The sequence below is a fragment of the Macaca nemestrina genome, chromosome 4 (assembly GCF_043159975.1).
Source record: "Macaca nemestrina isolate mMacNem1 chromosome 4, mMacNem.hap1, whole genome shotgun sequence".
In the NCBI taxonomy this organism is placed as follows: Eukaryota; Metazoa; Chordata; class Mammalia; order Primates; family Cercopithecidae; genus Macaca; species Macaca nemestrina.
The window spans coordinates 5596266-5612574 of NC_092128.1; the positions used below are offsets into that span (position 1 = coordinate 5596266).

The 16309-nt window shown below is 40.3% G+C and overlaps 1 protein-coding gene across 1 annotated transcript in view; it reads right to left on the minus strand.

The window, feature by feature from the left end:
• The window catches only part of LOC105474942 (dipeptidyl peptidase like 6), a 1161442-nt gene extending 1152256 nt beyond the window's left edge, over nucleotides 1–9186 (minus strand). The window contains exon 1 of the mRNA XM_011729883.3: nucleotides 8932–9186. Within this exon, the coding sequence (XP_011728185.1) occupies nucleotides 8932–8991 (60 nt within the window). The 5' untranslated portion in view covers nucleotides 8992–9186. The remainder of the gene's footprint in view (nucleotides 1–8931) is intronic.
• Between the last annotated feature and the right edge of the window lie 7123 nt (nucleotides 9187–16309).

Sequence of the window (16309 nt, forward strand, 5' to 3'; positions counted from 1 at the left end):
TATTTTTCAAGAACAAAAGAGGTAATCATCTTTTTCTGACCTGCTTTTAAGACACCATCTCTTAACTTAGTTGACGTCAATAATTTATAAGTTTATGCAATGAGTTTAGTACTTACTAAATATGACAAACACCAATTAAGAGTCCCTGAAAAGACTAGCCTAGCAACTATAATGCACCCTTTCCCTAAAGGACTTACTGGAGGTCATAATTTTTGCACTGAGGTCTAAAGGACATCTACTGACCTAGGTTCTCCATTAAGTATGTTTCACTATGGGATTGTTTTTGATACCTATGCCAAGGGATGCCTTAATAATAGCAACCACTTTGCCTCTGGTTCTTTCTTCTTTATATTTTATATATATATTTTGAAACAGTGTCTCACTCTGTCACCCAGGCTGAAGTGCAGTGGTACAATCTTGGCTCACTGCAACCTCTACCTCCCGGGTTCAAGCGATTCTCCTGCCTCAGCCTCCGGAGTAGCTGGGACTACAGGCATGCACCATTGGGCCTAATTGTTATATTTTTAGTAGAGATGGGGTTTTGCCATGTTGGCCAGACTCATCTCGAACTCATGGTGTCAAATAATCCACCTACCTCGGCCTCCCAAAGTGCTGGGATTACAGGTGTGAATCACCGTGCCTGGCCCATCGTTCTTTCTAGGGTTGGAATATTGTCCAGTTGGAGCTTGATGTGATCCTGAAGCCTGGTTGAACGTCCTCAGCTTTCACACAGGTGAACAAAGGCCCAGAGAGCAGTGACCACCCACCTGACACATAACAGGTGCCCCACTCAACCAATGCTAAGGTTGAGTCTATTGATTCCCTGTTTTCCTCCTTCCACTCTACCTCAGTAAACCATCCTCCACTGGAGGAGCTTTTCCGTGTGAAGTCACACAGTTAAGAAGCTTCCACAAGGCCCCAGTGAATTGTCAGCTTTTTTGGTTTATGAAAAACAAAATGAAAAATACAAACTTGTTCTGCTGTGCACACATTTTGTCAGATGTAATTTTAAATTGTCTAATAATGCCTAAATGCCTTATGATCTCTTAATATTGCACTTGAACTTTTCATAAAAAGGAAGATACAGACACTGAAAGAACACACACATTATGTCTCCGAAGTAGGAAAATAATACAAATTTTCTGAAGCCCTAAAGATGAGGGAGGGCATGCACAAGGAGTTATGTAACTTCCTCCATCTCTGTTGACTAAACCCCTATTGCTGGGACTGTAATAAAAATAATAGATTTGAGGGTCCAGTAAAATTCCAATCACTCTATTTCCTTCATGAGGGACAAGGTGTAAGATAATTGAAATACTGCATTTGAGGTATAGCTTTTGACTTAAAAAAAAATCCAACAAATAAAACCAGAAGAAACAATTACTACTCATTTACTGCCCTCTATTCCTGGAACCTTATGTATGAGCTTAGATTCATTTTATGTACTTTACTGATAAAATGAGGACAATTAAAAATTTAAAAATCAATAAAATGTAAAGCCAAAATAACAAATAGATTTTCACTAATATTCTGGAAGTCATAAAAGTCATTTATGTTCTATCAATTATATTAAACTTTCTGAAATACTTTAGGATGATTTAAGTTTTGGGTGATAAAAAGAATTTATTTATTTTTATTTATATGGGTACCCTTTCTTATTTCTTCTAGAAATTACCAATTAAACAACTAAGCTTTCTTTTCAGTATGAAGAGCAATAGTGGATAAGAAAAACTATGAACTAGATATGCCCTTGCTAATATTAAGTATTAGCGAAGTGTCCTTCAGGCTGATTCACTAACCTTCATGATACCTAAGTGTCTATCAGACATGGTCCTTCACTGTGTGCTCAGATGGAGAAGATGAACCACAAAGCAGCCTGGTATAATGGAATGTACCAAAACCTAGGATCAGGCAGTGGGATTTTGAGCCCTGGCTCTCTCATTAACTGTGTTTTGTTGGATCTCAGTTTTTTGAAATGAGAGGACTGAATGAAATTACCTCTAAAGTTAGGTCCTCATTTAAAATATTTTATATTAGGGATGAAAGATTCTCCAGCATAGGAGGAACTAGGCATTGTGCAGAAAATGACAGATACCACTGGTCAGGATGAGGGAACCTGGGAATTCAGAAAGAACTACAGACTCAGGAACAGGGAGGTGTAGGGATCAGAGTAGGTGGGAGGGGCTGAGATTTAAGTCAAAAATCAAGCTGGAGAATGGTACCTGCAACCATGAGTTATTTAAAAAAAAATTTTTAATCTGCTTCTTAGCAGGACTCTGGTTCTGTGATATTCTCATGTCCATAGATAGTAGTTCTGAAGCCAGGTGTGTGAGAAAAGAAAAGGGGCAGGAAAAGGACCATATTATGTTTTGGCAGCAATTGGCGAAACGTCATAAACCTTGTATGAGTTTGCCGTGTCCCAGAGCCTATGAGTCAGTGGCTGATCTGATCATTTAGAGGGAGGGCATTCCACAGGAAGAGAAGAGAAAGTACAAAAGAGACGAGTAAAGGTCAACAAGAAAGCTTCACAAAGATTCAAAGTCTTATAGAGGACTCACTTGGAAAGTGAAAAGCACGGAAAGGGAATCAGTGCTAAAATCCAGGAGGGAAATTCTTTAAGCCATGAAAAGGAGGAGGAAGAGGATGCTCAATTCCTAAGAAGGATAGACTGAGGAAAAGTTTGGAAAGAGGATGAAATGTCCCAGGATGGGAAAGTTCTATTGATCTAAACCAGAAGGGGCAGGAAAGAATAGAAAAGGAGACAGGAGGTATTTTGGCAAAGAGAGAGCATTAAAGTAGATTTTGCTTTTTATGAAAGACAAAAAAGGGAGAGCATGAACACCTTCAGATTTAACAAGAGATAGTTTATCAAAATGTGAGTTTTGGAAAATGTAACACTGGGAAAATGAAAGAAGAGGAGAGAAAGAACTGACAGAAGAGAAAATAAAAAAGAGACTGAGTGAAGGTCAACCAGAAAGCTTCACAAAGATTTAAAGTATTGAAAAGGACTCACTTGGAAAGTGAAAAGGGATTCCAGAATTAAGAAAACTAGGCAGCCTCCAAATCTCTAGTTGTCCCCTGAGTCATGCAGGTGCTGAATGGGCTACAAGAAGATAAAATAATAAAACTTGTATTTGAGTTGCCATCCAAGTTAAGTGTTCATTAAAATGAAAAACCAATCATCAGAGAAACATAACAGAATGCAGAGTTTCCACAACATTCATGATGCCCAAGATAAAATTCAAAATCACTCAACATAAGGACATTTTAAACTGTAGTCCATTTTTGAGAAGAAAATACAGTCAACACAGACCAATTCTAAGAAGGCTCAGATGTTAGAATTATCCTACAAGGGTTTTAAAGTGAGAAGACCCATTTATTAAACAACAAAAATACTCCTGATGAATTAAAAAAAAATCCAAGCAGAAAATAGATATTGTGAAAAAAGAACTAAGTGGAAATTTTAGAATCTGAAAATGTAATATCTGGAGCTAAGCACTGAATACACAAACCACAAAATGCAGAACACAGAGGAGAGAGTCATTAAATGTGAAGATGGAGCCACAGAAATTAAATCTGTAAAAGAGAGAGAAAAGTAGGCCGGGCGCGGTGGCTCAAGCCTGTAATCCCAGCACTTTGGGAGGCCGAGACGGGCGGATCACGAGGTCAGGAGATCGAGACCATCCTGGCTAACACAATGAAACCCCGTCTCTACTAAAAATACAAAAAAATTAGCCGGGCGTGGTGGCGGCGCCTGTGGTCCCAGCTACTCGGGAGGCTGAGGCAGGAGAATGGCGGGAACCCGGGAGGTGGAGCTTGCAGTGAGCCGAGATCGCGCCACTGCACTCCAGCCTGGGCGACAGAGCGAGACTCCGTCTCAAAAAAAAAAAAAAAAAAAAAAAAAGAGAGAGAGAGAGAGAAAAGTAGCTTTGAAAAATGATGAGCCTCAGAGAACTATAAAGCAATATAAGCTGTATAAAACATGCATAATTGTCATCTCAACAAATTAAGAATGGGACTGAAAAAATGTTTGACAAGATAATGGCCACCAAATTCCCAAAGATGGTGCATTTGAAGATTCGAGGTGATCTTTGCACCACTAGGGGAATAAATATGAAGAAAATCATGCCTAGGCACATAATATTGAAATATTGAAAACCAAAGAAAAATCTTAAATGCAGACAAAGAAAAATAATGCAGCGCATACAGGAAACTATGAATCAAATGACTTCACTTCTCAGCAGAAAAAAACTCATTCTAGAACGCAGTGGAATGCCATCTTTAAAGTGCTGAAAAAGAAATAAAAATCCTGTCAAATTAGAATTTTACATCCAGGAAAATATATCATTTAAGGATGAAATCAAAGTAAAAATGCAGGTGGGATTCATGAGTAATATTTCACAAAAAATACATTCCTATTGAGTCAAAATGACTTGAGTTGATTAATTCATTTTTTAATGTCCTAAAAGGAAAATGACAGACACACAAGCCAGATTGAGACCATAGGCTGTATCTTTGCTATCCCTGCCCTTGTGATAAAATAAGCACTAGAGGTAGAAGGTAAGAAGCCTATTAAATTTCCAGAAAGTATAATACCTAGAGCTGGCAAAAGTGAGCAAGCCCCTGTGGACAGAGGCTGATATTCTTCATGGGTCATAAGCAACTTCAAAATGCAAAGGCTTCATCAGCTTTTTCACAGGATGAAAACCTTGAGAAGAAACCCCAACATTTTACTAATTCATTGGTAGAATATGATGTTCCTCACGAGAAAATGGTGCCAAGTGATGAATAAGGATTGACTTCTTGCCACATTCTAGGTACACAAATGGGTAAACAGGAGATATGATGATTATTAATCACCGCGTTCATCAGAGAGGCACCAAGTGAGTCCTTGATCCTGAAGGGATTTTGGTAGTTGAGTTCAGATTGAAACTCACAAAGTCAAGGTTTTGCGTCTACTCTTCAATGCAAAGAATCACTTGAGGTTAGTGGCTAATAACTCATCCCTTTTGGCTTTGGAGACAAGGGTGGAATGACAATGAAAAATAGAATGTTAAATATCCACCTATATAAATAGAAAGCAGAGACTTTTGATCTCTACCCTCAGACAAGATGATTACTCCTTAAGTGTGTTTCTGAATTAACAGTTTTTTTGGACCTGGTGGAACTAGATTACTCATTGGCAAAAATGGCTAGGAAAGGAATCTTACAAGCTGGAAACTGTGCTTTTGGAATCTGTTATACTGATCCTAATTATCAAATAGCTTAAATGCTATATACATCTGTAAGCCGATATAAATTGTGTAATATATGTACAATTGCTATCCCAAGAAAGACTGAATTGGAAAAATATTTTTGAAAATAATGGCACAAAATTCCCAAATATGGTGAAATAATTTAAAGAATCAAATGCTTAGCAAACTCCTAGCAGGATAAGTATGAAGGAATCCATGGCTAGTCACATACAAGTCACCAAATATAGAAAATCAAAGATAAGGAGATATTCTTGAAAGCAGAGGAAAGATAAAACAGATATAAAATATAAACAATTACAACATCAGATAGATTGAAGAATTTTAGATAAAATGGGGTCTCAAATTATAAGTAATATAAAGAATTATCTCCAGCACCTATCTCCATGCTTGATGTAAAGCTCTGTCATGTAATAAATGCTTACTATATGCAAACACTTTCTTTCATGGGGATTTGCTTAACAATTGTATGAGATAATGCATATATCATATTCCCTTTTTCCAGATTTGGGTGCTCAAAGGTAAAGTAATGCTTCATCTTGTGTGTCAGGTCCTGCTGTGAGCCCCCCACATGGATTAGTTTGTTGAACCCTCATGCAACTCCTACTATGAAGGTCCTATAAAACTTAGGCACAGAGGTTAAGCAATTTATCCAAAATTACACTGGTACCTTAGGATCCCAAAGACCAAACTTTGAACAGCTATGTCTGCTGCTTCCAGAGACTGAAGCACTGATAATACTTGTCTTGATGCCTAATGTAATACATACTGACACAAAGAAGTTTCCCTTCCAGAAAAGCTCTAAGCAAAGAAACTCAACCCAAACCTTTGCTTTCTCTTCACACCTGAGGCTGAAAGGAGAGGCTTTACTTTGGCTGGAGTTAACTATTCAACTGGGTGTCCTTACTTTCTGCTCAGAAGGTGAGTGCCATCTTCCAAGGCTAAAGTTGTACAGTCTTATGTTTGTAGTTTACATCTTCTGTAAAACTTAAGTTTGTATTCTTTGCTCAAGAACGAATACCACTTTCAAGTTTCCAGGAGCCAATTCCAGAGGATTATCACTTCAGGAGGTTTCTTCTCAGGACCAGTGGCTCCTGCTTCTACCAGGGCCAACAGTGTGGTGGATTACCCTGTGATCCTTAGCAGCTGTTACCAGGTGGTCAGGTGCCCCCGTGCTCAGGAGAAAGGAGGCTGCAACAAGGACCTCTTCTTTCCAAATTCTAGGGGTTCAATAGGCAAGAATGAACCTAGCAATAAATAACACATCTAAAAGAAGGCTAACTCATTGAATACACATCCAAAAAGAGACAACCAATGTTGCTCAAGAAATATCTGCACAAGAACAAATAAGAATTTGCCAAATGTAAATTGCTGTACCAGTAATCAGTAAATGAATGAGACCAAACAAAAGTGAGTCCAGCTGGAATATTTTCCTAAGAGGCTAATGCCTTTCCTTCCATCAAAGTCTCCCAAGATGAACTCTAAGAATAGCATATACAATGGAAAAACAACTATTCCAAAACATCTACTACACTGACATTATTGAGTTTTATATTTTGTTGGAAAAATACTGTGACCTAAACATCACATGGTCCATCCAGCGTTAGTTCCCAGTGTTGACTCCTGCTACCAGCTCATCCCTCATCCACTACAGAACTTTCACGAACATCGCCTCCAATTACTTCAGTCTCTCATGTTGTTATTGCACTACAGCGACCTACGAGACAAACTGCAAAGCTACAAACTTTGCAGGCAAACAACAACTTAAGTGGGTTCTTCTTTGAGAAAAGGAACTGAATATTCTTTTCCTTCTAGCTAATGAATTTCACCATCATCTCACTTTAGGCCATCAAAGATTTTAAAGAAACAAGGACAGGGTATGACTAGAACTGCTTGTTGGACAGTGAAGGCAATGTCTAAGTTCATATTTGGGTTCTCCGTTCTCATATTACTGGAACTTAATAGTGGTTTACCATGTTTAATAAATGGATGATTGATGACTATTGAATTAATATGATTCATTGGAGCAAGTATTTGTTGGACACCTGATAGATATGTAAGGTGATCCCTAACTCATGATTAACAGGTTTCCTAGTATCTTTTAAATTGTTGGTGTGTGTTCCAACACTTTCCAGAAAGTTGTATTGATGTCAATACCCTACAGTCCAATTCTTCCAAGAAGCCACTTTAATACTGGAGCCAAAGACATTTCTTACAGGAAATTCCTGAATGATCTTCTGAACTCCACAGATGTCTCTACTACATTATCACTGATGGGTGAAACTTTATTTTTAATTGAAAAATTTTATATTAACTACTCTGTATTAAAATACATGTCCTATAGATACTAAGTAATGTAAATGTGAAACATCTAACTACTCAAATCGTGGTGAAAACAGAGATCAGAGAAATGACTTGCTGATTCAAATATTTCATCATGATCTGATAGAAGAAAATGCTTGATATTACTTACTCAGTTGAATAAAAGCATTCAAGCGTAAATCCTCATCTTACATAACTCAAACAGACCAACAATTCCTCTATCCATCAAATGAATCCAATATCATTACTCACTTCAACTCTGAACAAATAGCGTTTGGAGTTGATATTGTGGGCTAATACATGCCCTAAACCCCAACTAGTAGATATTAATGGGAATATTTTTCTAATAACAGCTAATAAACAATATATGCCCTTACATAAAATGTACACACCAAAATAGGTGTCGAAAATAAGAAGACAGAGTGGAGCACAAATTCAGTCTGCATATCAAGGACTAAGCTCCACAGTGCTCGCCTTTTTTCAGTTTAAAAAATAATATAAATATTTGAAAATATTTTAAAGTTCATTGTTACACGCATTGCTGTGCGGCTTCCCTATGTAACCCAGGTAAAGAATTTCCTCACTAATTAATCACAACCTAAGCGGAGCGGCAGATAGGTGAGGCGTACTGAGCATGGCCAAGGGTGGCCGGTCCCCACAGGATCCGCGCGAAATCCCGAACCTCGCTGGCGATCTGGGTTTTTTTTTTTTTTTTTTTTTTTTTGCGCGTGGGAGTAAACGTTTCCCAAGTCCCTCACACTCTGGGCTACTAGTGAGGTTCTGCCAGCATTCCTTAGGCCGCCGCCCACTCCCCTTTCTCTGAACGTCACTAATTTCCTGGAAATAATTCCAGGCACGCATTGCTTCATTAAAGTTAATGAAGCACGTGTCCGCGACAGCAGCCAGCGCCAGCGCCTGAGGGAGAGCCCCGCGCGCTTCCCGGGAACAGCTCCTCTGCAAGCTCTGGCCCAGGGGGTGTGATTGTGAAAGGGGGAGGGGCTCTGCCTCCCGCCGCTGACCTCTTCTCCCGAAAGCCCCGCAATCGTGGGAACCAGCTGCACCTGCCAGCCCGGCCTCGAAGCAGCGTAGGATCTGCAGCCCCAGGGTGGCCGGCGGGAGCGGATGCATGGGCAGAGCCCTGCTGCTGGCCGCGGGTCTACGAAACATCACACGTTCTCGCAACCCCAGCGATCCGCCAACCATCCTCAGTCACGGACCCCTGCAAGGGATGCAGAGGCACCGGCGGCTGCTCACACTCCCTCCACAAACCTGCCGGAGTCTCCACTCGCCGGCCAACTGTAGCCTCCACCTGCGCCCCATGCCCCCGCACAAGCCCCCTCCGTCGCGGGTCCCTTACCTTGTGGCCTTTCCCCGGGGGACACCTGACGCTGTTGGAGACTCCTGCGGTTTGATTCATGTCCAGAGGAAGTTGAGGGGCCCAGATTCTCTACCTTCAAAACTTCCTAGGCGCGTGGAGGGTGGCGGCGGAGGTGCGCGCCTTGCAGGAGACGCGAGGTGGGTCCTCCTCCTGCAGCCGAGTCTGGGCGAGCGCGAGGGGAGCCTCCACGCTGCAGGCTTCTGTGCAGGGGCGGTAAAATCCGCAGCCCTGAGCTGGAGAAGGAGAAGCAGCTGCTGGGACCCCGGAGGGAACCCGGCCGGCGCCAGCGGCTCCGAGGGCGTTCTGCCCAGCGCTGCCTCCACGGGAAACAGTCCAGGACGCTCAAGACCAGAAGCCGGAGCAAACCCAAAAGGAGCTCCAAGGAGATGTGTGTGGGGAGAGCCAGGGGGACGTAGGACTAGGCTCTTCTTCCCTGCGCAAGGGGTGGGGAAACCCGCGAAAGCCGGGGAGTCGCGCGCACTCACGCCCTCGCGCCACCAGGGCACAGCCACCGCTGCAAGGAGCCCACGGGTGCGCGCTCCGCTCCAGCGCGGATCTTTCCACAGTCCCGTCACCCTCAAAAGCTCAGGCTGGAGGGGTCATCAGTGCGGACTCGGGCACCCCACCCAACCGGCAGGGTTAAGGAGGGACTGGAGCCCACTCTTGCCTACAGCTCCTGCGCAGGGCTCCAGCCGCCAAATCTTCCCGGGATGGTCGGGAGGGGGCATAAGAGGTTTTGCCAGGAACCACTGCACAGGCAAAAGAGAGACAGTGGAGTGGGCGGAGGAGGAGCTGGGACGGTACCCGGGCTCGTTAGCACAGGCTGCACAAGCTACAGCTGAGGGATGCCAGCACGCTGTCAGTTGGGCAGGCGCTGCACGCTAAGGCTCAGTAGGTGCCATCGGTGGGCGGCCCAATTGGCCTGACCAGGGCCGTGTTTGGGGGAGGCAACAGAGTGTACATCCATTCCTTTCTGCAGTAGAAGTCTCTGCAGCTTCCCAATACTTTTTTTTTTTTTTTTTCCTTTTTCTCTGTTTCCTCCTTTTTCTTTTGGCACCTGTTAAGTCATGATCTAATTAGTCAGCGTTTAGACACAGGTGAAAGGAAATTGACCCCAGGGAACTAAGAAAAACGAGTCAAAAAAGAGTAGCTGCTTCATGAAGACTGCACTGCAACATTTTAGGATCTGAACAGGGTACCAAGGGCACGTTAGGAGACAGCCATATTATTTGACAAAACGTTAAGTTTTATCCAGGCAGAGATAGTTGAGTTTGGATATTCTGAATGGGAATCAAGCCACATAATTTGGCTTCTATTTCACAATCCCAAATTCTTGGTTTGAAGGTGTATAAATCGAGGGAAGAAGTTAGACTCATTTATGAGGACCAGAGCTACACTTTCTTCCTCCAGTGCACTGGCTTGGTAACAAGTACATCCCCTTACATCGTCCCTTTAAAAGTAAAAGAGAGATTTATTTTAGTTCTATTTGCTAATATTCATGGTCATTTCTTTAATGTTCCCAATTCCAAGTTGGAATAATCCCCATTTTGTAAAATTGTGTTTGGCTGCTTTTGGCTGCTGAAGACATTCAAAAGAACTCATGAGATGAATATGGAGGCTCAGCTTGGAGATCAGCGTGATGCAGAGCTTGGCTGTGCATGCAGATGTTGGTTGGCATCTTGGCTTTGCCGCCTCCTAGTGCACATCCTTGGGCAATTTATTTCTCTCCTTTATTCTTACATCTGTAAGGTCGGTGTTATAGCTGCACCTTTCCACGTGAGGAAACTGAGGCTCAGAAATACTAACGTGTAGAAGGTGCTTCGCACAGTAGTGGGTGTTCATCAGCTGTTACTACCAACTGCCTGGAACAATTGCTAGCACTTCACATTGATTTACAGACACTATTGCTCAATTCCAGTTTTCTGGCTAACAACTACTCATGCATTTATCTGTGATTACTTGTGTACTTTCCCTCTCCCACTTTGACTATGAGCTCTATTATGGTGGAAGAGAGGGCCCTTGAGATGGATTGAAGGGAGCAGCGTGAGCAGTGGCCCTGAGAGGAGCTCATCATGATCTTGAGCTTGATGACTCACCCTCACTTTAGGAAAGACATTTCATTAATCAAGCTTGAAAACTTTGCACAGAAAAAGATAAGAAAGATGCTATTGATGTCTAATTGGTTTTATGTCACTTATGTGACAATATGTTTGACTTTGATGTAATCAGTTACGATTTAGTAAAATAACAGCGATTTTTTCTTCCATGGCACAAATAGTTTTCTTCCTAAAAATTCCCGCATTGTGAATTTGGGGTTTCACTATGTTTTCCTTTTCTTTTCTTTTTTTTTTTTTTAATGCCATCTGCTTTTATTTTTAAAAAATTGTGGTATAATGTAGAGTAATATGAACAGATCAGTTTTGACAGTTATGTATATTTGTATAATCCATACCCCTGTTAGACAGGTAACATTGCCGCCACCCCCCAAAGGGTACTTCTTCCCGATAAACTACCCCCATAAGCAACAACTGTTCGGATTTTATCACCATAGACTAGCTTTGCTTATTCTAGAATTTGAAATAAATGAAGTCATTCATTATGAACTTCACTGAATACAATGTTTATGGGGTCCATCATGCTTTTGCATGTCTCAGTAGTTCATTTTTTATTGTTAAATAATATTCTATTGTATGGATGTACCATTATTAGTATATCCATTCTCTTACAAATGATTACATGTGTTAATTCTAGTTTTTGACTATTTGTGGATCAAGCTGCTTTAAATGTTTACGTATAGGATTTTTTTTGTGTGAACTCTTGCTTTCATTTATCATGTATTGATATGTAGAAGTGGAATTAATAGGTCCTAAGGTAGATGCAGGGTTGTTTGTTGTGTGTTTTTAGAAACTGCCAAATCATTTCCCAAGATGTTAGTACCATTTTTAAACTCCTTAGGTATCTATTATTGCATAGCAAATAGAGATGCTCCTTGACTTACAATGGAGTTACAACATGATAAACCCATCATAAGTCCAGATGTTCCTGAACTAACAGTGGAGTTACAGCATGATAAATCCATTATGAAGTCAAAAAATTATAAATCGAACTACAGTAAGTTGGGGACCATCCTTAATTGGAAAACAGGCAGGTTTTAAACAAAGCATATTTATTGTCTCAGAGTTTCTGAGGATCTTGAACTCAGGCAAGGCTTAGCTTTGTCCTCTGCATCAGGGTATCTCACTAGACAGCAATTAAGTGTTCATCTGGGGCTGCAGTCTCATCAGAAGGCTCTATTAGGGAAGGATCTGCTTCTAAGTTCACTCGTGTGGCTCTTGGCAGAATTCAGTTCCTCAAACACCTCTAGAGTGAGGTCTGCAGTTCTTCGTTGGTGACTGGTCAGAGGATACTTTCATTTCCTTGCCATGTGAGCGTCACCAGCCAGTGTCATCAGGAAAAGCACTCAAGAAGAGCCAGAGAGCCAGAGAGTACAAGCAAGATGGAAATCACAATCATGTATAATCTGATCTTAGAAGTGACATTTCACCACTTGTGTTTTATTCTATTGATTAGATGCAAGTCACTGGGTTCATCCCACACTCAAGTGGAGGAGATTTTGCAAGAATGTGAATGCCAGGTGGATGGGATTGTTGGAAGCCTTGTCAGAAGCAGCCTTCCACAATCTGCCCTCTGGCCCACAATGATTTGTGTTTCTCCCCATGTGAAATGCATTCACTTTCTTTCAAGATTGCCAAAAGTCATTTCATTACAGCATCAACTCAAAGTCTAGAATTCAATCATCAAAATCAGTTTCATGTGTGAAGGAGGCTCCTTGGGGTACTTCCTGTGTATAGCTTTCCTCCATGTTTAGATATGTAAAAGTTAAGAGATAAGGTAGTTTCTCACACGTATTCAACATATAATGGTGGGATGGCCATTAGATAACAGGTGTAGGCACACCTGTTCCAAAAAGAGAGAACTGGAGGCACGAAGGAGTTGCTGCTCTAAAGCGATTCTTAAATCCAGCCAGGCAAAGGTTGGGATTTCCTGGCCTGAGGGAGTATTTGTCGAGTTTCTCCACAGTAAAATTACTCTTATCCTTTCTCATTTGCATACTGTACTCTTTGTAAGGAGGCGTCTACATGCAGCCTACACTGAAGGAGTGAGGAGTTGTGCTCCACCTCCCCGACAACAGAGCATTTGCATACATTTTTTTTTATTATACTTTAAGTTCTAGGGTACATGTGCACAATGTGCAGGTCTGTTACATATGTATACATTTTTAACATTCTCCCCCACGGGAGACCTGTCTCTTCTCACCCATTCATTTATTTATTATTTAACTATAAAGCATGGGTTTATGAATATTTGTATGATATTTTGGGTTATAATTCAATACTAGTCTTATTTATTTTTGCTCACATTATGCCAGCTTTGGCGATTGGATGATCTTCAGTGGCTCTGCGCACCTTTGGTCACACCCCCATTAGTGTGTGTGTGTGTGTGCGCGCGTGCATGCATGCGCATGTGCTTGGAATATTTCCTTTACGGCACTACAAGGTGCTTCAGACTCATCTTGTATATTTCCTGCCACTAGAATCAGCCACTTCTCCAAGGAGCCCTGGTTATTTTTATTAGACAATGGTATTAGAAATGAATGTCTGGGCATGACTTGTGCTCATGGCTACTGTGCTACTGTTTCAGAGTCCTCTAGCTAACAGAGAATGGTAACATGTTTGTACATACTAACACAGGTCATACACAAGTATCTATAAATATTTCTATATTTAACTGTGTATGTCTATATTAGGCCAAATATTAATTCATACTAATGTCTCCAACTCTAATACATTACCACACGAATCATTCCAGCCTTCTTCTCTTACTTGTCTGTAAATTCCCACTCCAACAGTGGTAAATCTGGCTCCTACCTTCTACCAACCGTTCAATTCGTTGTTCAGTTCTACTCTATATGTACAGCGGTATCAGAATGTTTAACTTGTAGCCAGTGAGAAACAGTGTTATTAACTAGAATGCAGTGGCAGCTGCTGGGTAAAGTTTCTTTTGACTCTGTCTTACAGACTCATTTCCAAAGTTGCTTATGTCAGCACCTTTTCCCCGCCCTCTTCAGTGAGATTGTGTCATGCATTTTTAATAAAGTTGGTTTTGTCACATTCTGCATGCCATTCTAGGATTCACTGACCTCCTAAATACTATTTTAAATGTACATACATTAATATTTACTTTTTGTTCTCAGTGTAATGTATCCACATTGTGTCATACAATACAGTTTCACCACCCTAAAAGTTCTGAGCTTCACCTATTCACTCCCCAACCCCTGAAAATGGTGATTTTTATTATCTCTGTTTTTGTCACTTTCAGATTGTCATATAATGGAAATCATACAGTATGCAGTCTTTTTGGATGGACTTCCTTCAATTAACAGCATGCATTTAAGATTCATCCATCTCTTTTCTGGCTTAATAGCTTATTTCCTTTTATTACTAAACAATATTTCATTCTATGGCTATACCACAGTTTCCTTATCCATTCACATATTGTAGAACATCTTGGTTACTTTTAGTTTTTAGTGATTATGAATCAGTCTTCTGTAAACTTTTCAATGTAGATTTTTTTGTGTGGATGTGAAGTTTCAACTCCTTTGGGTAGATACCTAGGAAAGTGATTGCTGGATCATACGGTGAGAGTATGTTTAGCTTTTTAAGGAACCACTAAACTGCCTTCCAAAGTTGACCGTGCCATTTCGCATTCCCATAAGCAATGAGTGAGAGTTCCTGTTGCTCCACTTCCTTGCCAGTTGTTGGTATCTCCAGTTTGTTTTTGTATTTTCACCTTTCTAATTAGTGTATAATAGTACCTCATTGCTTTTTTTGTTTATTTGTTAGTTTGTTTTGAGATAGAGTTTTGCTCTTTTCGCTTAGACTGGAGTACAGTGGTGTAATCTCAGCTCACTGCAACCTCTGCCTCCTGGGTTCCAGAGATTCTCCTGCCTCAGCCTCCTGAGTAGCTGGGACTACAGGCATGCACCACCACGCCTTGCTAATTTTTTGTATTTTTAATAGAGACAGGATTTCACCGTGTTAGCCAGACTGGTCTCAAATTCCTGAACTCATGTGATCCATCTGCCTTGGCCTCCCAAAGTGCTGGAATTACAGGCGTGAACCACCGGGCCCCGCCTCATTACCGTTTTGATTTGAAAATCCCCAGTCACCAATGATGTTCAGCAACCCTTCTTATGTTTATTTACCATGTGTATATCTGCTTTGCAGAGGTGTCTGTGCAGATATTTTGTCAATTTTATATTGGGGTTGTTTTCTTATTGTTGAGTTTTAAGAGTTGTTTATTAAATATATATAATTAAGCAAATTTGTATTTTGCAAATATTTTCTGGTCTGTTGCTTGTCTTTCAATTCTTCCCCTTGCTTTTTTAAAAAAATTAGCAAATTGTGTATATTTATGGGTTAAAATGTGATGTTTTGACATATATATATAGTAGAAAGATTTCATCAAGCTAATTAACACATTCATCATCACATTAACATTTTGTGTGTGTGTTGAGAATGTTAAAAATTTATTCTTTTAGTGATTTTGAAATATGCAACGTGTTACTCTTAGGTGTGGTCACCATGCAGTGAAATAGATCACTAAAATTTATTTCTCCAGTCTAAGGGAGACTTGGTACCCTTTGATCCATATCTTCTCCTTTCCCATTTCCCTCCTTCATTTTCAGCCCCAGTAACTACTTTCTTCTCTGTTTCCATGAGAGCAATGTCTTTTAGATTCCACATATAAATGAGATTATATAATATTTGTCTTTTGGTGCCTGGCTTATTTCACTTAGCATAATGTTCTCAAGCTCCATCCATGATTCTTTTAAAAGTATCTTTCACAGAGTAGATGTTTTTAATTTTAAAATATTGTACAACGTATGAATTTTTTCTTTCATGGATCATGATTTTGCTGTTCTAGCAAAAACTTTATTGCAAAACCCTGGTTTGTCTCTTATGTTTACATCTAGAAGTTTTATCATTTTGTATTTTTTGATTAGGGCCCTGATACATTGTCAGTTAATTTTTATGAAAGGTGTAAGGTTTGCATCTGTTTTTTTTGTTTTTTTTTTTTTGTTTTTTTTTTTTGTTTGTTTGTTTTGCTATATGTATGTCTAATTGTTCCAGCCCCATTTTTGAAAAGACTCTTTTTTTTCATTGACTTGCCTTTGTTCCTTTGTTAAAGACCAGAGACTCTGCATAGATTTATTTCTATGTTTTATGTTTCATTGACCTATCTACCTATTCTTTTAAATATATCTGTCTTGATTATTGTAGCTTTATACTGAGTC